Here is a 24,220-nt window from a genome sequence, read left to right as displayed (position 1 = left end):
AACAGTATCACCCACAGATCCCCCATAACAGTGTCACCCATGGATCCCCCATACCAGTGTCACCCACAGATCCCCCATAACAGTGTCCTCAACAGATCCCCAATAATAGTGTCATCCACAGACCACCATTAGTTCAAAACCCACCAAAAGCACACCTTTTGGTTAAAATATTTTTTTTTCTTATTTTCCTCCTCAAAAACCTAGATGCGTCTTATGGGCAGGTTCGTCTTATAGGGTGAAAAATACGGTATTTGCTATTTACAGGAACAAAAGTTAAAGGGGTTCTCCAGGATACATTGTTTTTATGATTCCACTTAATATTGAATAATAAAAGGGATTTGCAAAACAGTGTTTATATACTGTACATTGCACAAACTACTATGCAGACTTGGCCAGCGGTGCACGTGACCTTGTCCTTGCAGAAGTTGATGGTAGCCACAGAGTAGAGCAGATAAGTCAAGAGGGCGGAATTAAAAAAATATTCCTGGACAACCCTGGTAAAGAGGCTCTGTCACCCGGTTCAAGCCTACCCTACCAGGCATATAGCCTAGTAGGGCTGATGACTTTGACAAAAACCATACCTTTATTTCTCATGTAGCAAAATATGCAGATTAGGAATTTGAGCACTTAGAGGGAGGCTTATGCCTTCCGAGCACTGCTTCTGCAATGCCCCCGTTCCTTGCTAATGCCAGCCTTCTGCACCTAATCATGCCCCCATGTCCTTTGAAGTTGTTTTTTCTTGTTTTTTTGTTTTTTGTATTTACCCATTTTTAAACATTTCCTTTTTTTATACATTTTTTAAGGTACTTGAATACTAGGGAGCTTGATCACTAGAATGTAATACACTGTAATGCATAAAGTTATCTCAAATATTGACAATTTTAGCGGAAGTGCAGCTATCTATTATTGCCATCTCTCGCTGTGGATGGCAAAAGGACAGTGTCTGTGCCCATGCCATCCCATGGATGTAGCTGAACGTACATTTTCGGAAACATACCACTTGCAATAGGTTAAAATGCAATTCTGCACTTTTTTATCTTTTACTGAATAATTATGTAGTAAATAATGGAATAATAATCCTATTGTGTGTTAGTCAATGTATCTTGTCATCGCAAGCTTTTTCAAATGGGCACCTACGTTAGCTTTATGCATGTAAAAGGGAGATTTACCTCTTTTTCTTGGCCATACCACTTTACAAATCACTAGTCAGACCACACATGGAGTACTGTGTACAGTTCTGGGCTCCTGTAAACAAGGCAGATATAGCAGACCTGGAAAGGGTTCAGAGGAGGGCAACTAAAGTAATAACTGGAATGGGGGGACTACAGTACCCTGAAAGATTATCAAAATTAGGGTTATTCACTTTTAAAAAAAAAGACGACTGAGGGGAGATCTAATTACGATGTATAAATATATCAGGGGTCAATACAGAGATCTATCCCATCATCTATTTATCCCCAGGACTGTGACTGTGACGAGGGGACATCCTCTGCGTCTGGAGGAAAGAAGGTTTGTACACAAACATAGAAGAGGATTCTTTACGGTAAGAGCAGTGAGACTATGGAACTCTCTGCCTGAGGAGGTGGTGATGGTGAGTACAATAAAGGAATACAAGAGGGGCCTGGATGTATTTCTGGAGTGTAATAATATTACAGGCTATAGCTGCTAGAGAGGGGTCGTTGATCCAGGAGTTAGGCCTCCTGCACACGAACGTTTTTTTACACGGTCCGCAAAAACGGGGTCCGTAGGTCCGTGATCCGTGACCGTTTTTCCGTCCGTGGGTCTTCCTTGATTTTTGGAGGATCCACGGACATGAAAAAAAAGTCATTTTGGTGTCCGCCTGGCCGTGCGGAGCCAAACGGATCCGTCCTGAATTACAATGCAAGTCAATGGGGACGGATCCGTTTGATGTTGACACAATATGGTGCCATTTCAAACGGATCCGTCCCCATTGACTTTCAATGTAAAGTCTGGAGTTCTGTTATACCATCGGATTGGAGTTTTCTCCAATCCGATGGTATATTTTAACTTGTAGCGTCCCCATCACCATGAGAACGCCTCTATGTTAGAATATACTGTCGGATATGAGCTACATCGTGAAACTCATTTCCGACAGTATATTCTAACACAGAGGCGTTCCCATGGTGATGGAGACGCTTCAGGTTAGAATATACAAAAAAACTGTGTACATGACTGTCCCCTGCTGCCTGGCTGGTGCTGCCAGGCAGCAGGGGGCAGACCCCCCCCCCCCCTGTTTTTAACTCATTGGTGGCCAGTGGGCCCCCCCTCCCCTGTTGTTAACTCGTTGGTGGCCAGTGTGCGCACCCCCCTCCCTCCCTCCCTCTATTGTAATAATAGCATTGGGGCCAGTGTGCGCGCCCCCCCAACCCCACCCCCCCCCTCCCTCCCTCTATTGTAATAATAGCATTGGGGCCAGTGTGCGCGCCCCCCCAACCCCCCCCCCTCCCTCCCTCTATTGTAATAATAGCATTGGGGCCAGTGTGCGCCAACCCCCCCCCCCCCCCCCCCGATCATCGGTGGCAGCGGAGTAGAAGATTCATACTTACCTGGCTGCTGGCTGCTGCGATCTCTGTGTCCGGTCGGGAGCTCCTCCTACTGGTAAGTGACAGGTCTGTGCGGCGCATTGCTGTCACTTACCAGTAGGAGGAGCTCCCGGCCGGACGCAGACATCGCAGCAGCCAGCAGCCAGGTAAGTATGAAAATCTTCTACTCCGCTGCCACCGATGATCGGGGGGGGGGGGGGGGAGGGGGTGCGCACACTGGCCCCAATGCTATTATTACAATAGAGGGAGGGAGGGGGGGGTTGGGGGTGCGCGCACACTGGCCCCAATGTATTAAAACAATAGAGGGAGGGAGGGGGGTGCGCACACTGGCCACCAACGAGTTAACAACAGGGGAGGGGGGGGGCCGCACAATGATATTCAAACTGGGGAGGGGGGGGGGGTCTGCCCCCTGCTGCCTGGCAGCCCTGATCTCTTACAGGGGGATATGATAGTACAATTAACCCCTTCAGGTGCCGCACCTGATGGGGTTAATTGTACTATCATATCCCCCTGTAAGAGATCGGGTGCTGCCAGGCAGCAGGGGGCAGTCTTGTTCACAGTTTGTAGTGTATTCTAACTAGAAGCGTCCCATCACCATGGGAACGCCTCTGTGTTAGAATATACTGTCGGATCTGAGTTTTCACGAAGTGAAAACTCAGCTCTGAAAAAGCTTTTATGCAGACGGATCTTCGGATCCGTCTGTATGAAACTAAAACCTACGGCCACGGATCACGGACACGGATGCCAATCTTGTGTGCATCCGTGTTCTTTCACGGACCCATTGACTTGAATGGGCCCGTGAACCGTTGGCCGTGAAAAAAATAGGACAGGTCATATTTTTTTCACGGCCAGGAAACACGGCTCACGGATGCGGCTGCCAAACGGTGCATTTTCCGATTTTTCCACGGACCCATTGAAAGTCAATGGGTCCGTGAAAAAAAACGGAAAGCGGCACAACGGCCACCGATGCACACAACGGTCGTGTGCATGAGGCCTTATTCTGATTGCCTGATTGGAGTCGGGAAGGAATTTTTTATTCCTCTAAAGTGAGGAAAATTGTCTTCTACCTCACAGTTTTTTTTGCCTTTCTCTGGATCAACTTGCAGGATAACAGGCCGAACTGGATGGACAGATGTCTTTTTTCGGCCTTATGTACTATGTTACTATGCATACTGCATTCTGTTTAATTTAGGATAAAACAAGCTATATATTTATCACTGTATGAAAAGCTCATAAGTAGAGTTGAGCGAACACCTGGATGTTCGGGTTCGAGAAGTTCGGCCGAACTTCCCGGAAATGTCATCCACCACTGGAACAGTCCATTCTCAGATATTTAGGCCCCGGCACCCAGGCAGAGGAGAGAGGTCCCGTAACAAAGAATCTGGCTTCATGTCACCAGAGAATCAGTCTTCATGTCATAACAGTGACTTCCTTGTTTTTAAGGTGTTTACTCCACTGCAGTTCATGCTTTGCATGCAGGTGCCTGGTCATGCAGGTTGTGCTCAGGTTCAGAACGTTAATGCCTCGCTTCAGGCTCTGATGGCACAGCGTGCAAACCACTCGGGTCTTGTCGTCAGCAGATTGTTTGAAGAAGTGCCATGCCAGGGAACTCCTTGAAGCTGCCTTTGGGGTGCTCGGTCCCAGATGGCGGCGGTCAGTAGCAGGCGGAGTCTCTTGGCGGCGGGTGTTCTGCTTTTGCCCACTGCTCCCTCTTTTGCTACGCTGTTGGCTCGGTCTCACCACTGCCTCTTCCCCTGAACTGTGAAAGTCAGTGGCACGACCTTCATTCCATGTGGGGTCTAGGACCTCATCGTCCCCTGCATCGTCTTCCACCCAGTCTTGATCCCTGACCTCCTGTTCAGTCTGCACACTGCAGAAAGACGCAGCAGTTGGCACCTGTGTTTCGTCATCATCAGAGACGTGCTGAGGTGGTATTCCCATGTCCTCATCATGAGGAAACATAAGTGGTTGTGCGTCAGTGCATTCTATGTCTTCCACCGCTGGGGAAGGGCTAGGTGGATGCCCTTGGGAAACCCTGCCAGCGGAGTCTTCAAACAGCATAAGAGACTGCTGCATAACTTGAGGCTCAGACAGTTTCCCTGGTATGCATGGGGGTGATGTGACAGACTGATGGGCTTGGTTTTCAGGCGCCATCTGTGCGCTTTCTGCAGAAGACTGGGTGGGAGATAATGTGAACGTGCTGGATCCACTGTCGGCCAGCCAATTGACTAATGCCTGTACCTGCTCAGGCCTTACCATCCTTAGAACGGCATTGGGCCCCACCAAATATCGCTGCAAATTATGGCGGCTACTGGGACCTGAGGTAGTTGGTACACTAGGACGTGTGGCTGTGGCAGAACGGCCACGTCCTCTCCCAGCACCAGAGGGTCCACTAACACCACCACGACCATGTCCGCGTCCTTTACTAGATGTTTTCCTCATTGTTATCGTTCACCACAACAACAAAAATATTATTTGGCCCAATGTATTAAATTCAAATTCAGGCCTTTTTTTAAAGACACCTAACACTATCTGGCTATCTATTTAGGTGCCGTATTACACTAATACAGGCACAGCAGTAACCACAGATTTAGCTGACTATAAATTTGAGGCCTATTATTTAGGCGCTGGGTGACAGGTATACGTTTACAGACAGAATTAGACTGGGATATGCACAGTAGCGTGTGTGTGAAGTTATTGAGAATGACCCTATGTGCACCTTGAATCTTATATACCCTTTTAGGGATAGATTTACAGGAGGTCTGATACAGCAGAAACCACTAATTTAGAGAATTGCTAAATTGGGAATTGTATTTCAACCCAGAACAAAAACTGTGCTTTGACGGACACTAAATAACTTGACCAGCTACAGCAATAACGACAGATTTGGATGACTATAAATTTGAGGCCTATTATTTAGGCGCTGGGTGACAGGTATACGTTTACAGACAGAATTAGACTGGGATATGCACAGTAGCGTGTGTGTGAAGTTATTGAGAATGACCCTATCTGCACCTTGAATCTAATATACCCTTTTAGGGATAAATTTTAAGTAGGCCTGATACAGCAGAAACCACTAATTTAGAGAATTGCTAAATTGGGAATTGTATTTCAACCCAGAACAAAAACTGTGCTTTGACGGACACTAAATAACTTGACCAGCTACAGCAATAACGACAGATTTGGATGACTATAAATTTGAGGCCTATTATTTAGGCGCTGGGTGACAGGTATACGTTTACGGACAGAATTAGACTGGGATATGCACAGTAGCGTGTGTGTGAAGTTATTGAGAATGACCCTATCAGCACCTTGAATCTAATATTCCCTTTTAGGGATAAATTTAAAGTAGGCCTGATACAGCAGAAACCACAAATTTAGAGAATTGCTAAATTGGGAATTGTATTTCAACCCAGAACAAAAACTGTGCTTTGACGGACACTAAATAACTCGCCCAGCCACAGCAATAACCACAGATTTAGCAGACTACAAATTTGAGGCCTATTATTTAGGCGCTGGGTGACAGGTATACGTTTACGGACAGAATTAGACTGGGATATGGCCAAAAAATAACCACACTATTGATGGTTAAATGCACTTGGTGTGACAGCTTGACCAACCACACTATTGAGGGTTAAATGCACTTGGTGACAGGCTCAGCTTGCCCCTGATGTCGTATATGGCCAAAAAATAACCAGACTATTGATGGTTAAATGCACTTGGTGTGACAGCTTGACCCTGATGTAGGATTTAGCCAAAAAACAACCACACTACTGAGGGTTAAATGCACTTGTTGGCAGCTTGTGCTGGCGCACCACAAGACACAAAATGGCCGCCGATCACCCCAGAAAAAAGTGACTGAAAAATGCTCTGGGCAGCCTAAAAACAGTGAGCAATTCAATAGCAGCAGTTCAATCATCCACAGCTGCAGATCGATCTCTGAATGAAGTCTTTTGGAGGAGTTAATCACTGCCTAATCTCGCCCTAACGTCGCAGCTGCAACCTCTCCCTACACTGATCAGAGCAGAGTGACGGGCGGCGCTATGTGACTCCAGCTTAAATAGAGGCTGGGTCACATGCTGCACTGGCCAATCACAGCCATGCCAATAGTAGGCATGGCTGTGACGGCCTCTTGGGGCAAGTAGTATAACACTTGTTGATTGGCTGCTTTGCAGCCTTTCAAAAAGCGCCAAGAAAGCGACGAACACCGAACCCGAACCCGGACTTTTACGAAAATGTCCGGGTTCGGGTCCGTGTCACGGACACCCCAAACTATACAGTCCGTGTCACGGACACCCCAAACTATACAGTTCGGGTTCGCTCATCCCTACTCATAAGCTGTTATAACATTAAAGGGGATGGCCCACAAAAAATATTCTACTTTTTGAAACCAGCAGCTGTATCTGAATACTTTTGTAATTGCACATACAGTGCTTAAAAATTTAGTATAGTCAGTGTGCAATTCAATAAAAAGTATCTGTATAGCGCCACCTGCTGTTTTTCTAATTTCTCCGTCCAGCTCACTTCATTCTTCAACTGCAGCAGAAAGGACAAGCCCCCAGAGAAAGTGCACGCCCCCTAAGCTGCCAGCTTGAAATAAATCTAGTGGAGCAGCTGGAGCAATGAATTGAGAGATCTCTGGATCAATGCGAGGTACAGGGCTGGTTGTAACTCTGTTAAAGATAATAATGTACTATACGATATAGGATTTTCGGCGACTTACGTCTTAAAAGCAGCTCCGTTCCAGCACGGAGGATCCCATCCCTGCTGCTTCAGGTTCCTGGCTCAGTGTGATTTACTGTCTCTGGTCATGTATACTGCTGTACCTATTTAATGGCCTCAGTAGTAATGTATCTCCAAGCCAAAAGTGAGATTTAGTACGACTTGCCGCTTTCAGACATGTCCCCACTGAGGTCAGTGAATGGCTCTAGGGTGCACATAATCAGTGAAGGGTGGTAATCACATTTGGTTTGGGGGTCTGACAACCATTTTAACAAATTCATACAGGCTATAGAGCTATTTTGGCTGCTGTATAGTCACTGAGGGTAAAGGTTACATTTAAAAAGGTGTTGATTTTTATTACAATATTCAAGAGTCCTGAATTATCACGATTTTAAGTTTGCTTACAGAAGTGGGGAGGCTGACAGGTTTATCCTGTGCAACAGGGGATTGACAATATGGTTATTACTTTTCAGTAATGCGCTGCCTCTTTCTTGATCACTACTAAACAAAAATTGCTAATCAAAAATATTATAGTCAAAATAGGACATACCTTTGGGGGATATAAAACATATTTTCTGGTGGAGGTTTGTATAGAACGCCTTCGTAAACTGGCCACAAACCTCCTAGGATTCTGAACAGAGAACTTTTACCACAACCATTGGGGCCAGTGATGAGGAGATGCATTCCTTCCTTTACCTAAATGAAAAAAGTCAAGTCCTTAGCTGTCTAACAACCATAATGCAGTAATTAATAGTGGTAATAAATGAGCATAAGATACATTTGCATGGTAACAATAAAGCAGTACACATGACAAGTTTCATATACTTGAGGTTAGTCTAATGGGAAAAGGGTTGTTTCGATACCAAAATTTTTATTCGGTTTTGATACCATAAAAAAGTATTGCGATACTTGATACCATTCGATACCACACAAAAAAAAATAAAACACAAAAAAAGCTGCATGCATTCCGCAATTTATGGAATGTCCGGCTCATAATCGAACAGTCCTATCCTATTTTTGGGGGGGACAAGGTGACTAACAAAAAGCGAATCGCACAGTTTTTATTTTTTCTGTTCTGGCATTCACCGCATAGGAGATTTTTAAAAATATTTTAATAGTTTTGACTTTTCGGATGTGGCGATATGTTTATTTATTGTTTATATATTTTATATGTAAAATTGAGAAAGGGGGTGATTTATACTTAATATTTTGGTGTTTCTTAGGGGCTAGAACCTGGGATCTTTACATCCCTTGTCCTATTCCCTCTGATAGAGCTCTATTAGGGTGAATAGGACTTCTCACTCTCCCTGCTGCCCTGTGCATAGTACACACAGCAGCAGGGAGATTACCATAGCAGCCAGGGCTTCGGTAGCGTCCTGGCTGCCATGGTAACCGATCGGAGCCCCAGGATTACACTGATGGGGCTCCAATCAGAATCTGCCACTGCCACCAATGAGGAGGAGGGGAGGGGACCATGTGGCCACTGCCACCAATGATCTTAATACTTGGGGGGGGGGGGGGGTGCACTGTGCCACCAATGTTCTTAATACTGGGGAGGCGCACTGCCCTACCAATATTTTTAATAATAGGGAGGAGGGGGGAGGGTGCACTGCACCACCAATGATAGTTAACCTTTAATACAGGAGGTGGTGCCCGGCATAATCACGTATCCGGCACCCTGCCTCTGACAGGGAGCTGCAATCGGTGGCAGTTAACTCCTCAGGTGCGGCACCTGAGGGTTTAACTGCAGCTGATCGGAGCTCCCTGTCATAGAGGTAGGGTGACGGCCATGTTATTCTGCCGATTCCTGTATTTGTATTAGAAGTTAACTTTCATTGGTGGCGCAGTGCGTCTGCCCCTCCTCCTCCCGTCTCTCCTCATTGGCAGCAGCGGCACAGGGGGGAGGGAGAGACTGCTTCCTGCTCCCCTGTGCTGCTGAGGGAACTTGGAGCGCGCTAACAGCAGCACGCTTCAAGTTCTGTGATACTAGACTGCGCAGCAGCGCAGTCCAGTTTTGAAAAAGAATTAAATCCCGGTATCGTATCGAAATCGGTACAAAAGTATTGATTGGGTATCGAAATTTTGATACCTGAAACAATCCTAGTCCATTGGGGATGCAGAAGACAGCTATAAGCCCTACATTTTGGAAATAGGTAGGGGCTCCAGTTTCTTGAGCCGTAAATGTTACTCTCCTTAAAGGGGCTGTCTGAGATTTTCATATTAATGGCCCTGGTGGGAGTCCAACAACGGCAACCCCGCTGATCAGATGTTTAAAGAGGATGCGGTGCTCTGGTGAGCGCTTCAGCCTCTTCCTAGCCCTGTGTCGTATGGCCAAGGCACTTCTCAGTCCCTTTCAAATGAATGGGGCTGAGCTGCAATACCAAGCACAGTCATTATCCAATGGATGGCGTTGTACGTGGTAAGCGGCAAGGAGGCCACAACACTCACCGGAGTACTGTGGCCTCCTCAAACAGCTGATCAGCGGAGGTGCCAGATGTTGGACTCACGCTGATCTGATATCGATGACCTATCCTGCGGATAGGTCATCAAAATTAAACATCGGACAACCCATTTAAAATTAAAATTATTCTTATATGAAGACTTAGTTTTGTTAGTACTTATATTAGCACAAGAAAAGATTTATGTCTGCAGAACTGAGAACCAGGTAAATATTTTTAACCTTTTTAACTTTGTAAAATCTTGCAATTTTCTATCACAAACACACTATGTAATATTTGGGTAGCATTGCAAATTAAATAGTAATTAGCACACTGATTAGAAACAGCTATCTAAATGTAAATTATAAGGAAAGCACTGTAATTGTGTCTAATTGCATGAGGTTACTCATTATTACACCCACTGATTTTAGAGCTAAAATGTTCCAGACGTGTTTCATGAACTTGCCTGGGTGCTCTCCACTGAAGTAAGATGTTAGCAATTAAGAGTTATCTTCCATAACTGACTCATTTAATCACATACAGTATGTGATTGGCCATGGTGTATGACATTTGGTCCCTTATCTCTGGAGCCACCTACGTAAAAAAAAACTTGCCAAAAATGATATCATTGGGAGAGTTGTCTGTAAATCACTAATAACAAAGAAAAAGGCTCATCCATATTTTTCTAAAAACATCTTCATGACCACCAAGCCATTTGAGTTGAGTAAAAAGTTTTGTTACATCTGGTACTGAGCTAACACAATTTCGCAATAAGAACTTCATGCCAACATTCAAACACTGCATTAACTAGCACACTTTGTCCCAACTCCTCCTCATCAGCTTGTAACTTCTGACATTAGAAAGCTTGGAATGACCAAAGCTCAAACATTATAAGAATTGAGAACTTTCAACAACACACAAAGCAGCTCCTAGTCTGAGACTTCTTGGACAATTATCTCTCTAGTTCTATAACATTTACAACTGTGTCTCATCCAAGACACCACTGGATAAACCAGTGAATAAAAAAGGGACGTCCCACATATAAATATTAATTTACTCTGTTAGATCACTCAATCCAGTTCAGTTTTCCTCTGTGTAGATATTACTAGCACCAAGATCACAAGTGCCCAGGAAGTAATCCAGCTGTGTTCAGTGCCCTGGGCTCTCTGCACTGAATGCTCCCCAGGTTCTACCTTCTGATGCTGGAACTGTCCCTCAGTGCAGTGAGGAGGTGCTGGGGAGCATTCAGTGCAAACAGCCCAGGATATTCACATGAAGGGGCCACCTCCTGGACACCTGCAGTGGGGGTGACAGGGGAAGGGGGTGAGAACTTTGATTTCTCACCCCCTTCCCCAGTTAACCTGATGACCTTAACTGGCTTATACACTCATTGATAAAAAAAATAATGCACCCAGATAGAAATTTCGGATTGCGGCAAAACTGCATGCATATGTAAATAATTACATGTGTGGTCTCATTAGACGCTGGGTCTTGCCACAAGAGGCCATAAATGTGCATCCTCCAGTGCCTATAAAAAGGCTCTCAGAGGTTACTTTTGAGCAGTGTACCTCTTAGTGATAGATCACTGACTGCTAAACATAGTTCTATGATGCATTCAAAGGCATTTTGCCCAGTTGACAGACTTTGAGAGGGTGCACATCATTGGATGGAAACAAGCAGCTCCTACAGTGTCATTGTCCACAGACACAGGTGGCACCTTGATTACTTAATCCCTGTCTCTGTCCAGGCCATTTCCAGGTGCTTAGCAGAAGGAAGTTTGGTGCAATGGCGTCCATTACATGTCCATTGACAGCCAGCCACCCTTGCCTTCATTTGCAGTGGTCCTAAATGAAAAACATGGTCTTCTCTTCACAGCAATCCCAAGCTTCACAGAGAGTGCTGGGGAAACTCCACGCAAAACTGAAAGAACTTGGCTTGGAGGCAGTTGCACCTCCAGACGAGGGATTATACATCCTGGTCCTCTACACATCGTTCCTTTCAGAGACTTGACCACCTATTAGCCCCCAGGGCAGTGTTGCTTTTGGCCCAAGCAGCTACTATAGGGAATATCACCATTTCGCATCATGCCCCCTGCTCCCTTACCCTATCTATGGGGCAGATATCGAGGCGAGAGTGGTCGTGGAGATTAAATGAATCCTTATTAGATAGAGACAATATCCATCAAGATATGGCTAAACATCTAGGGGAGTATTTTGCAATTTATGCTTCTGTTGATGTTTGTGCATCAGTTGTATGTGATGCATATTAGGGGCATTTTTATAGCTTTGGGGTCCAAGTTAAAGAAGGAGAGGCAGAAGGAGCTGGACGGTCTCCTGCAGCAGATTGCCTCTATTTTGAAAGATTGCAGAAGACAGCAAAAGCTATGTTTTTTCAGGAGGAATAGATCAACCTATGGTCAAAACTCAAGGCTTAACTTAAGAACTATCTGTATTTTAAACACCTCATATACCTGTATGCCCATGGAGATAAGGGAGGTATATTCATGTCCTCTCTCTGAAAGAAGGCTAGGGCTAATTCTTATTATTTACTGGATGGGCAGAGTAGTTTTCTCCACTGACGACATTGCTAGGACATTATATAATTTGCAGGTTACGGCTGAAGATCCACATGTGGTTGATACCATCAAAGCTACACATCAAAGCTCAGTGGTGGAGGACCTCATCCGGCCAGTCACTGAAGGGGAACTTATAAGCATAATTTCTAGCTTCTCCCCCAGGAAAAGTCCAGGGCTGGACGGTTTTTCCCACCTTTATTACTTTCAGGCTATACTCTTACCACACTTGTCACAGGTCTGTAATGCACTATTAAAGGGGGGGCTCCTTGCCTAGAGCAGGCCCAGGAAGCCTTTGTGACCTTAATACCTAAAGAATGAAAGGACCCCTCGGAGTGCAGCAGTTACAGGCCGATATCCCTGTTGAACCAGGACCTGACATTCTGGGCAAAATGAATAGCCAAATAAATAGCCAATAGACTTCCACTATCCCGTCATTGATGGGGGCAGAGCAGGTAGGCTTTGATCATGGTAGAGCGGGGAGCCCAAATTCAGTCCGCCTGTTTCATGCCATTTATAAAGCCCAATGGCCCAAGCTACCTAGTGGTGATACGAGGGACACTAACAGCTCGGCGATATGTGCAGGACATCCTGCAGCCATATATGTTGCCTCTAATGGCAGAGATTGCAACTGGCATTTTTCAGCAGGATAATGCTCACCCACACAGAAATGGTTTCCCAGGAATGTCCAGATTACAACACTTCCTTGGCCCAGGTAGTCAGATTTATCACCAGTCAAGTATTTATGGGACCAGCTGAAGTTTACAAGTTTGCAGGATCTATAGCTCCAGTTGCAATATCTGTTGGCAAATGTGGCGCAGAATACCATATGGAACCTGTATGCTTCCATGCCCAACTGTATCTCATCTTGTATCCAGACTAGAGACGGCCTAACAGGGCACTAGAGCCTCCTCTCAATTGTACTGTTTTCTGAAAAAGATGTATCCTTTCACTCTAATATTGTAATCACTTTACATATCATAGAAACACATAGAAAGTTTTTCTCAATTCCAACAACTCCTTCTTGGTGCGTTATTTTTAGGAAGCATTATGGATAATAACAATACATTAGTAAGTGCCTTGTATTAACTTTCTCTACCTGATAAATGCTTTTTGCTGAAGTGACACAACCCCTTTAAATGAGTAATAATACATTTCTAGAATGAACCTGTGTGCAGGGATCTGTCGGCTTGCCTGAGGTCTATTTTAGTAAATAATTGTACTCTTTATTAAAAAAAATATTTATAAAAAATCGAGATGCTGCTGCTGTTCGTCTGTTATTCCTTCTAGAAATACACTACTCACAAAAAGTTTGGGATATTCGCCTTGTAGGTGAAATTTCAGGTTGAACCTAAAATGCACTCTAACCTTTACAGCTGAACTTAATGTGACCTTCTCTGAACTATTGAATGCACATGTCTAAGTGTTCAATGTTTCAGTACTTTTTGCAGAGCTTGCTGTTCTAGAACAGGGAGCTTAACAGCAAAATTCACAATAGGTGTTTGATCTATGCATAGCCCAATAAATTTCCTGGTTCAATTAGAATTGGTATTTAAACAGTCCTCCTCATCATGCTGTACACATTTTGACATCATGAGACCAAGACGACACATAACAATTTATCAATAGTACCTCGCCATTACAAGGCTTTAAGCAGGATGTTCTCAGACGGCAGTGGCCACTGAGCTTAGACTGTCACAGAGTGTCATCAGCAGGTTGCAACAGAGATACAGAGAGACTGGAAGAGTCACAGAAAGGCATGGAAGTGGACGTCCTTTGGCCACATCCCACACTGATGACCGCTTCATTGTGAACAATGCCCTATATAACCGGTGATTAATGCCACACAACTCCAGGCACATTTAAGGGAGGTGAGAGGCATCCAAGTGTCACGTCAGACTTACATCAGCATGTCCTGTGTGCTAGATGACCTGCAAGGGTACCAGACCACACCACCAGGCACAGGCATCATTGCCTTGCATGGGCCAGGGGGAATCTACACTGGACAAGGGACCAGTGGGCCTCAGTACTGTTCACTGATGAAAGTCGATTCACACTGAGCAGAAATAATGGACACCATCAATATTGAAGAAGTCAAGGAAAGTGCTATGCATCAGCCACTGTTGTCACCAGACGAGCCTTTGGTGGTGATGGTGTTACAGTGTGGGCAGTTGTGTCTAGTCAATACAGAACTGCCCTACACTTTGTGAATGGTACAGTGACAAGTCCATACTACTTAATTTGTGCCACTGCATTAACAACACAGGCCTAATTTCATCTTCATGGACGACAATGCGCCAGCTCGTCGAGGTCACATCATTAGGGAACGGCTGCTGGAGACAGGGCTACCTCAAATGGAGTGGCCTGGACTTTCTCCAGACCTGAATCCCATTGAACACCTATGGGATCAGCTGAGTGGCCGTGTGGAGGCTTGTAACACTGTACCCCAGAACCTCAATGACCTGAGGGCTGCCCTTCAAGAAGACTGGGATGCCATGCCTCAGCAGACAATAAGTCGACTTGTGAACAGCATGAGACGTCGTTGTCAAGTTGTAATTGATGCTCAAGGCCACATGACAAGTTAGGGCTCATTCAGACGGCTGTATGCTATCTGCAAAAATGCGGATCTGTTTTTTTGCGGATTAGATACTGACCCACTCACTTCTATGGGGCCCTTTTCTATTCCACGGTTCCGCAAAACAAATGAAACATGTCCTATACTTGTCCGTGAAAATCAGGACATGGCCCCATTGAAGTCTATGGGTCCGCAAAAATACTGAATGCTATCGTTTTTTTTGCGGATCCGTTTTTTTTGCGGATAGCATACGGCCATCTGAATGAGCCCTTATTGAGAGATTTTTTTTGTGGGGTACACCCACTGCTGTTGTTGGCTTTTGTTTCAATAAATAGTTTGAGATGAGGAAATCACCATTACATGCTTCTATTTAAAGAGGACCTTTCACTAGAATAAAAAATCTAAACTAACTATACAGACATGGAGAGCAGCGCCCAGGGATCTCCCTGCACTTACTGTTATACCTGGGCGGCGCTCCGTTCTCCCAGTATAGGCTCCAGTATCTTCATATGTTAGGCTCCACCCAGTTGAATCTGCCGGCGTCTCATTCTCCCATGCTGTAAGTGTCTCATAACAGTAAGTGCAGGGAGATCCCTGGGCGCCGCTCTCCATGTCTGTATAGTTAGTTTAGATTTTTTATTCTAGTGAAAGGTCCTCTTTAACTGCCCTACTTTCATGACATAATATCCCTGTAACATTAACTTTTCACATTTTCCAAAAATTTCTCCCGAAAGCCAAATATCCCTAACATTTTGTGAGTAGTGTATATTCATACATTGAGAGCTGGGTTTTGACAGTTGGAGTTGTGTTCCTAGACACTATCACACTGGCCAATCATTGCTGACTCTGCGGGCACACACCTCTTTGAACAAGGGGAATAGTTCAAAGTTTATTTAAAGTTTGTTGTCAGTTTATATAAATAGTCAGGAGTAATAAAAGAGGAACAGCACAGTGCAGACATGTCACAGAGATATGTCAGACGATAGTATTAGTGAGGAAGGAAGGGTCTGGTGATGACAATGTCTCTGTAACACGTCAGAGGACAGATTTCTAGGTACACTTTACATGCATGGCATCGATCATCAATACATACCATAATAATTTAGATGCATAGCTTTACTTACTTTTATATTTAGCTTAGAAACCACTATATCTCCATTTGGGGTAATGATTGGGACATTCTCACAGATGATGCCATGATCTACATCGATAACTTTACCTGTTACAAAATAATGCAGTGCAAAATATTAGAACATTCCTGTGTTGACTTTTACCTACAGTCTATCTGTATGATACGTTCCATATTCTGATCTCCTCAAGAGGGTGGAAATGTGGTTGTGTCATCTGCTGGTAGCATTGACCGCTACTATGTAAGAGCTCAAAACATACAGTATTTCACCAATGTTGATCAAATATCAAGATTAAAAAAAACATCTATTGAAATAATACAACGGGGAACTCTGTTTATTGGGGCACTTGGCCTTTAAAATGTTGTATTGCAGTAGATTTTATCCCTGACCTAGTAAAGAATCAGCCAATATGAACATATTATTTTAAGAATTGTAGACCATAGTTTAGTGGTTTAAGGTCACTATTTTCGTCACACACATTATGCCTTAGTTACTAAGAAAATTTCCAAACATGTCAATTAGGTCATAGTTGACTTTGAAAACAACAATGATAAATATAATACAAAGATGAAATTCATTACTTGTTAATGGCACAGTACATTGTTTTAATTGGACTCATTAATCCCAATGCAAAAGTGAGCAGGCAGTTCCGAGAACAGCCCGATGAAGGCCCCCGGCGGCTGTTCTCGGAACTGCCTGCTCCAGGTGACCGCATTTGATTTCAGACCGGCACACGGCACAGGCACAGGTAAGGGCTTACCTGTGCATCGCCGGATGGATGAGTCAAGATGGCAGCCTGCATGTGTTCACTGGCCATCACTGGTTATCAATGATTGATAGCATTCTATGCGTAAGTAGGTATACATACATAGCTGTCAGTCACTGATAGTTGTACAAGGGTGAGATGCTATTAGTAATTGATAGAACTGTCTTTGTAAGTGTGTATACATAGATAGCTGTCAATCACTGGTAGCTGTACACAGGGTAAGTTTTATCAGTGATTGATAGCATTCTCTGTGTAAGTGTGTATACATAGATAGCTGTCAGTCACTGATAGTTGTACACGAGAACGTGTTATCAATGATTGATAGCATTCTCTGTGTAAGTGTGTATACATAGATAGCTGTCAGTCACTGATAGTTGTATACAGGGGATGTGTTCTCAGTGAATGACAGCATTCTCTATGTAAGTGTGTATACATGGACAGCTGTCAGCCACTGATAGCTGTACACGGGGGGGGGGGGGGAGGTGTTATCAGTGATAGATAGCATTCCCTGTGTAAGTGTGTTGCATAGATAGCTGTCAGTCACTGACAGCTGTACACGGCGGAGGTGATATCAGTGATTGATAGCATTCTCTGTGTAAGTTTGTGTACATAGATAGCTGCCAGTCACTGATAGCTGTACACAGAAAAAGCTGAGCATCTTTTCCCATAAAACTATCAATCTGCATAGCTTCTTCTGCTCTATGCTGTCTACAGATTGTACTGTATTTTGTGGGGACAGGTTCTTTTTAAAGTGTATGGGAGATACTGAAACAGGTGAATGAGTTACCACAGTAAGTTAGACCAGGCAACCCATTCTCAGGGGCAGTGGGGTCACATCCGATGGACTTCCACTGATTACACTTTTATTGTACATCGAGTTGATAGCATTAGGTCAGTTTCACACAACTGTAATGCTGGAGCATTTCTGTACCTATATTATGGCTACAAGTCTCATTTAGACCACAGGTTTAATCACTTGACCATGCGGTGCAAATACCGCAGATTTTCACTATGGATTTCATTCACTGCTATGTAAACTGTGAAATCAGTAGCTGGCACTAAGATCATTTCGGTGCTGATTTTTTAGCTCGGTTCAAAAGCGTAATTTTTATGCTGTGTGTGAACATAGCTTAAAAGCGTTTCTTGGAAAATCCTGCATACCATGGAAGCAAATTAAAAAGAACAAATACCTTTAATTTCCAAAGGTCCATCTATGTGAAGCCCAATCTTTTTTATTTGGTTCTGATTTTCTTGAATTGAAGACTTTTTATAAATTCCATTCTTTACTTCGTTAAAGACATAAAACATATTATACACCCTGGCAGTATAACCTGCTAGTTCTGTGACCTACAAAATAAAATACATACTGGTTTAATTCCTTATAGATGCTACAAAATATGTTACAGATAAAAGCCAGTATCACATAGGCGCATTTGTGTTCCCTCATTAGGGACAAGTGTGCTGGCCTGACTCGGGTCTACTAACCTGAACTCACAGAATCATAGATCCATATGATGCTGTGGATTCAGGTCAGTAGACCTGTGATTAGGGTGGGACTCTTGTCCAGAAGAGAGGTGCATCAATGGGACCATAATTTGCTCTTGTAAAACTGATGCAAAGAAATCATCAGAAATGATTAAGATGCAAAGAAATAATCAGTAATTCATTCCCTTACAGATTCATTCTTTGTATCGATCAGTGATGAGCAAGCATTTGGTCATTTGTCAGGATGATCAGCGAATTATCGACAGCAAGCATTTATATCAATACTCAACCCCAATAATTTCCCCAATCCTCAGTCCATGTAAAAGAGCCTTAGGGCTCATGCACAAGAAAGTGGTTGCCCCATGCCTGTGCTGTGGACCGCAAAATGGCAGTCCACAATGCACGAACACCGTCTGTATGCACATCGTTTGCAGATGAGGACCCATTCACTTGAAAAAAAAATAGGACATGTTAAAAAATTTTGAGGTGCAGAGACATGGACCGAAATCCCATGGAATCCACACGCTTTATAGTGCTTCCGTGGGCATCCGAGCAACAGCGTTCCGTACCTTGTGGACTGCAGACCCATTAAGGTCAACACAGGCACAGGGCAAACACGTTCACGTGTATGAGCCCTCAACCAGTGACCAGCACAAAAGAAGATGACCAATTAATGTCTAAGTTTTGGAGATACTGTTTATCTCATGTCTTTACTGAAAGGACACCTCGAGTCTTCTTGTTTTCCGGCTGAAGTTTGAACATGATGGCAGGAGACAGAGGCAGAAGTTCAGGGGCTAATGTTGCTAAAGCAAGGATGTATTACCTCGAAGTCTCTCCTGTATAGAAGCTTTGCTGGAGCGGCTTGAAGATTTGTCTGGTTGTCTCACATAGATTAAACGGGTTGTCCAAGATTTTCATATTGATGGCCTATCCTCAGGATAGCTCAGATCGGTGGAGGTCTGACTCCCAGCATCCCTGCCAGTCAGCTATTTGAAGAGACCGCCGCACTCCAGTGAGCGGTGTGGCATCTTCTTAGGCCTGTGGTGTCACATTCATTGGTCACAAGTGAATGGGACTGAGCTGCAATACCAAGCACAGCCGCTATACAATGTACAGCGCTGTGCTTGGTAAGCTGTAAAAGTAGCCAGAACTTCTAGAAAGGTCTACAGTTGGTGTGTCTTATACAGGTTCAAAGAAAGTGCATAATTACAGCTATAAAGAAAGACGTAGCAGTTGTCGTTTGAATTAACATCTACAGGAGGTAAACCCTGATGCCACCATACACAGTTGCTGCATCATGTTTCGAGTCTCATTCCAACGTGCAGAAGAAGTAGAAGTTTAGCCCTAGCTTTAGGAACCGAAGGAGCAGGGGCGCACATACCGCCTGTGCAGCCGGTTCGGCTACACAGGGGCCCAGTGTGGGAGGGGGGCTCTTTTTACCGGCAGCAGGGGGAGATGAGAGCTTCCATTCCTTAGGATTGCAATACAGATGGCTGTGCTGCGGCAGGGCAGGGGACAGACGTTTCCCTTCCCCGGTCCTCTGATAGGCTGCAGGCCTAGTATCTATAGCCATTATGGTGGGCTTTATAACAATTGAGGGACTATGAGGAACATGAATACTAGTATGAGCACTATGGGAGCATTATTACTTCTGGGGCACAGTGGGTACATTATTACTGTTGGGGGCACTATAACTACTACGTGCACTCTGGCAGAGAATTATTACTATTGGTGGGTCTTTGGGGAGCACTGTTACTGTTGGAGGCATCCTGGCACAGTATCAGCTTAGCACAGTTATTTTTCAGGAACATTATGGTTACACTATTAGTGTCTATTAGACACTATTTTCTGGGCACAGTTATTTTTTAGGACACTGTGTGCCAATAATTACTAAAGGTGGTACTATCTGTATGTAACTAGTATTTGCAGGGGGATTTTTCTGCAGTATAGTATTGGGGAGCACAGTATTGGGGGTGGCAGGATGGGGTTTTCAAGAAGGTAGGAGGATGATGGAAAAGTAGAAAACTAAGATGTCTGTCTGTCAAACTTTGCAGAAGAGAGAAGAGATGTCTGAAAGAAATCATCATGGCGGTCTGGTCTGTATTAGGCTACTTTCACATCTGCGTTAGTGATTCTGGCAGGCTGTTCCAGCAGAGAACAGCCTGACTGAATTCACCAGCGCCAGCACTGTTGGATGCAGATGGAATGCCCGCTGGCCCCATTAAATGTAATGGGGTCCGGCAGAGATTCAGCCACAATCTGGCAAAAAAGCTGAGAATCAGCGAGACACAAAACGCTGCATCCTGTGGATTGTGTCCAGCTGATTCCTTGGTTTCTCTGCCGGATCAGGTGGCTATTATTCTAAGCATATGTGACTTAATATACATGTATAAACAGGGGGTATAATTAAAAGCACGGTACCTCTTTATATGAAGACATAATTCTCTCAATGGCATCAGCTCCAGATGCTAGTAAGTTTCTGGCTGTGGTGAAGGCTTCAGTTCGTTCACTAACCATTGTAGGTTTCTGCCCATCTTCTAAATCTAAAAGAAAAATGAACACTAGAAATATGTCGCTATCCATTTGTTTTGAAAGGCTTTGCTTCAGAACAGCTGATATACAGGACATTCAACAGGTAAACAGTGAGGAGAGCACAGACCGCTGAGAATATCTGGATGCCCACCTGCAATATGTAGGATGGTTCTTACTCCCACTGTATCAGTCCAATAAAAACAGATGTAGTGGATGCAGTGGCTACGTCTGTTTTTCATGGATATTTAGAACATTGACAAGGGGGTGAGGTTAATAGTAACACGTAAAAATATTTCAGTGAACTTGCTACCACAATTAGTACCTCCATAACATTCCTAACTGGACCTCTAGAAAGGCGCTAACTGTGGTGTCCTCGGGGTCAGCAGTGTGTGACTGGGGCTCCTTGGGCCCACCAGAGGAAACTTTTCTCAAGGCCCAACCCCTGTATCATCAATAAACTCTACTAGGTTTTGAATCTAAGAATAAGACCCTAATGGCAGCTGACTGGCTTGGGGCCCACTATGGTGTCAGAGCTTAGGTCCACTGGAGGATCCTCTAGTATTCTGGTGGGCCAGTCCGACCGCGAGTTACAGTTTTTGCCCCTAACACCTCCAGCCATAGTCAATAGAAAGCTTCTGGCACTCTGTGCAATTGGTGAGTGCTTAGAACGGTGTTCCTACCGCCAAAATATGTGGGAGGTATTTCCAGCACTCCAAACTAGAAATGCAATATTTCAATGCAGATATACACTTTCTCTTAGCGCCATTCTGTCTTTCTTACACACCTTAAGCAGCAATGGAGGTCCTTCCGAACCAAAACATCAAACAAGCATAGACGGATGTTCTACTCTGGAGTGCTGGGATTATCTTCTACCTCCAGCCATAGTGTTATCATTAGTGCAAACCACAATGATCCATAACATAGTCACCCATAGTTCCTTCATAACATACTAGCCACCGTACTGTGCAAGCCATGGTGCCCTCAAACAGTATCAGCAACAGAACCCCACATGCTAGCAAAGAGCCCTCATACAGTGGAAACCTCTAAGCTCCTATTCCCAGCCACAGTGCCTCCCCTGCCTGCAACAGTTCCCTAATTGGTAGCCACAGTGCCCCCACTGTCAGCAAGAGTAACCAAAGAGACCTTGCTTATTCCAGACAACCATGTGTCACCACATTTCCCGAAGCAGCCCCAGAGAAATCAAGCGCTACAGCTTTATAAGCTAAACCACTTTTACACTTGTGTACTTATTAGTGATATCAACCTAAGCAACAATTGGGTATTGTAATATTATATATTAAAGCCAAGACAAATTAAGAAAAGTTGAGTTTGGTCAACAAGGGTATACAAAACCATCATTATCACCAGTGCTTCATAGTGTTCTTAAAAAGGACCTGTCAGCTTTCCTGAAATGTCTGTCCCAGTAATTACTTGTGTTTTCCATGAAATATCAATTCTAGAGCATGTGCTGTTCCTCTGTTATTCCTCCAGAACATTTATGAATAAATTGACAACTGGACACTACCATAAACCTTGCCAAAGGGATGTGTCCCTACGTACTCTGGACGCACTGATAACACCCAGTAGTCAATTTATATATCACTTTGTAGAAGGAATAACAGAGAAACTGCGCTAAACAGAGTTCTAAGTAAAGATGCTCCAGAATAATTTCATGAATATACTATATAATAATATAATAATATATATAATAATATATATACTGCATTTTTTGCTTTATAAGACGCACCTGATGATAAGACGCATCTAGGTTTTTGAGGAGGAAAATAAGAAAAAATATTTTGAACCAAAAGGTGTGCTTTTGGTGGGTTTTGAACTAATGGTTGACTGTGGGTGACACTATTATGGGGGATCTGTGGATGACACTGTTATGGGGGATCTGTGGATGACACTGTTATGAGGGCTCTGTGGCTGATGCATTGTTATGAGGGATCTGTGGATGGCACATTGTTATGGGGGATCTGTGTATCCCACACTGATATGAGGGGATCTGTGGATGGCACATTGTTATGGGGATCTGTGGATCACACACTTATATGGGATGATCTGTGGATGACGCTGTTATGGGGGATCTGTGGCTGATGCATTGTTTTTGTGGATCTGTGTATGACACTGTTATGGGGGATCTGTGGATCACACACTTATATGGGATGATCTGTGGATGACGCTGTTATGGTCGATCTGTAGATGATATACTGCTATGGGGGATTTGTGGATGACACTGTTATGGGGGGATTTGTGGATAACACACATATAGAATCTTATGCTGGTCCCCTCATGGCCCTATGTGTCACAGTATTACGTTATTTATGTGTCTCCTCATGTCCCTGTGTAAATAGTGACCCCATTACACCAGGCCCCGCTCACAGCAGTCTTCAAATGTAAAGTCTATTTATTTAATCCTCAAGCAGTGGCTCTACTTTGCTAAACTACCGTAATCGTTTGTAGTACTACTCACTATCAAAGCCGCAGTCAGGTCAGCAGTGTCACGTCACTCACTCAGTCACAATCCTGCTCTGCCAGCTTCATTAATAAAAGGGGAGGAGCATGACCAAGCGAGTGACGTTACGCTGCGGGCCTGACTGCTGCTTTGATAGTGAGTACTACTACAGACAATTATTGTAATTTAACAAAGCAGAGCCACTCCTTGAGGATTACATGAATAGACTTTACATGTAAAGACTGCTGTGAGCGGGGCCCGATGTAATGGAGTACAGTGACTGCACCGGGCCCTGCCGCGAGTGCAACAGCAGTTGCAGGCCTCCAGCCCCTCCTCCCACCCCGTGATAGAGCTTAACTGTAACTGATACATCGCAGGCCACGCTGTGCAGCATAGCGGCTGGCGATGCATCAGTGTCAGCCATGTAAAAAGTGCACCATTCGCTTTATAAGATGCAATGCCATTTCCCCCCCACACTTTTTGGGAAGAAAAGGTGCGTCTTATAAAGCGAAACATATGGTAATTTACTAAAACGTGCATGTCAGGAGAGCTGAAGGTCCTCTTTAAAACCTCAAGTGCATCACCTGTGTCTTTTGTCTACAAAGCTTAGCTATTTTTGTTTAAGATCCTCGAATTTTAGCAATAAGAAGTTATTTTCATCGTCTGGCATAGTTCTTAGTTTAGGGTGTTGCCCACTCGGTCTGAGGGTCATCAGTTCACCCTTCAAGCCTCCATTATTTCACCACCTGCCCTTTCCTACTGTCAGTCATTTATCCCAAAGACCCGAATAAAGCTTTGTTGTAGCTCCCTTGTAAAGTGGGAGACCAGGGCACTGCTGCGCAGGGATAGACTGTGAAGGAGCTGCAATGATGAGTAAGAACTGCAGCATCTTCATTCTCAACATTGGTAAGGGTCCCAGAGGTCGGAGCTCTACCAATCAAAAAGTAATGCCATATCTTACTGATATGCCATGACTAT

The 24,220-nt window shown here is 44.2% G+C and overlaps 1 protein-coding gene across 1 annotated transcript in view; it reads right to left on the bottom strand.

Moving 5' to 3' along the window:
• The window catches only part of ABCD2 (ATP binding cassette subfamily D member 2), a 105,397-nt gene that overhangs the window by 46,572 nt on the left and 34,605 nt on the right, over nucleotides 1-24,220 (bottom strand). Inside the window, exons 3-6 of the mRNA XM_044276772.1 lie at nucleotides 20,674-20,795; nucleotides 17,958-18,114; nucleotides 15,996-16,090; nucleotides 7,837-7,982 (exon numbers count right to left, since the gene is read on the bottom strand). Of these exons, the coding sequence (XP_044132707.1) occupies nucleotides 7,837-7,982; nucleotides 15,996-16,090; nucleotides 17,958-18,114; nucleotides 20,674-20,795 (520 nt within the window). The remainder of the gene's footprint in view (nucleotides 1-7,836; nucleotides 7,983-15,995; nucleotides 16,091-17,957; nucleotides 18,115-20,673; nucleotides 20,796-24,220) is intronic.

This window comes from Bufo gargarizans, chromosome 2 (genome assembly GCF_014858855.1).
Source record: "Bufo gargarizans isolate SCDJY-AF-19 chromosome 2, ASM1485885v1, whole genome shotgun sequence".
Lineage (NCBI taxonomy): Eukaryota > Metazoa > Chordata > Amphibia > Anura > Bufonidae > Bufo > Bufo gargarizans.
Note: the sequence above shows the minus strand (reverse complement) of the source record. Positions and strands in the feature narration are given on the sequence as shown.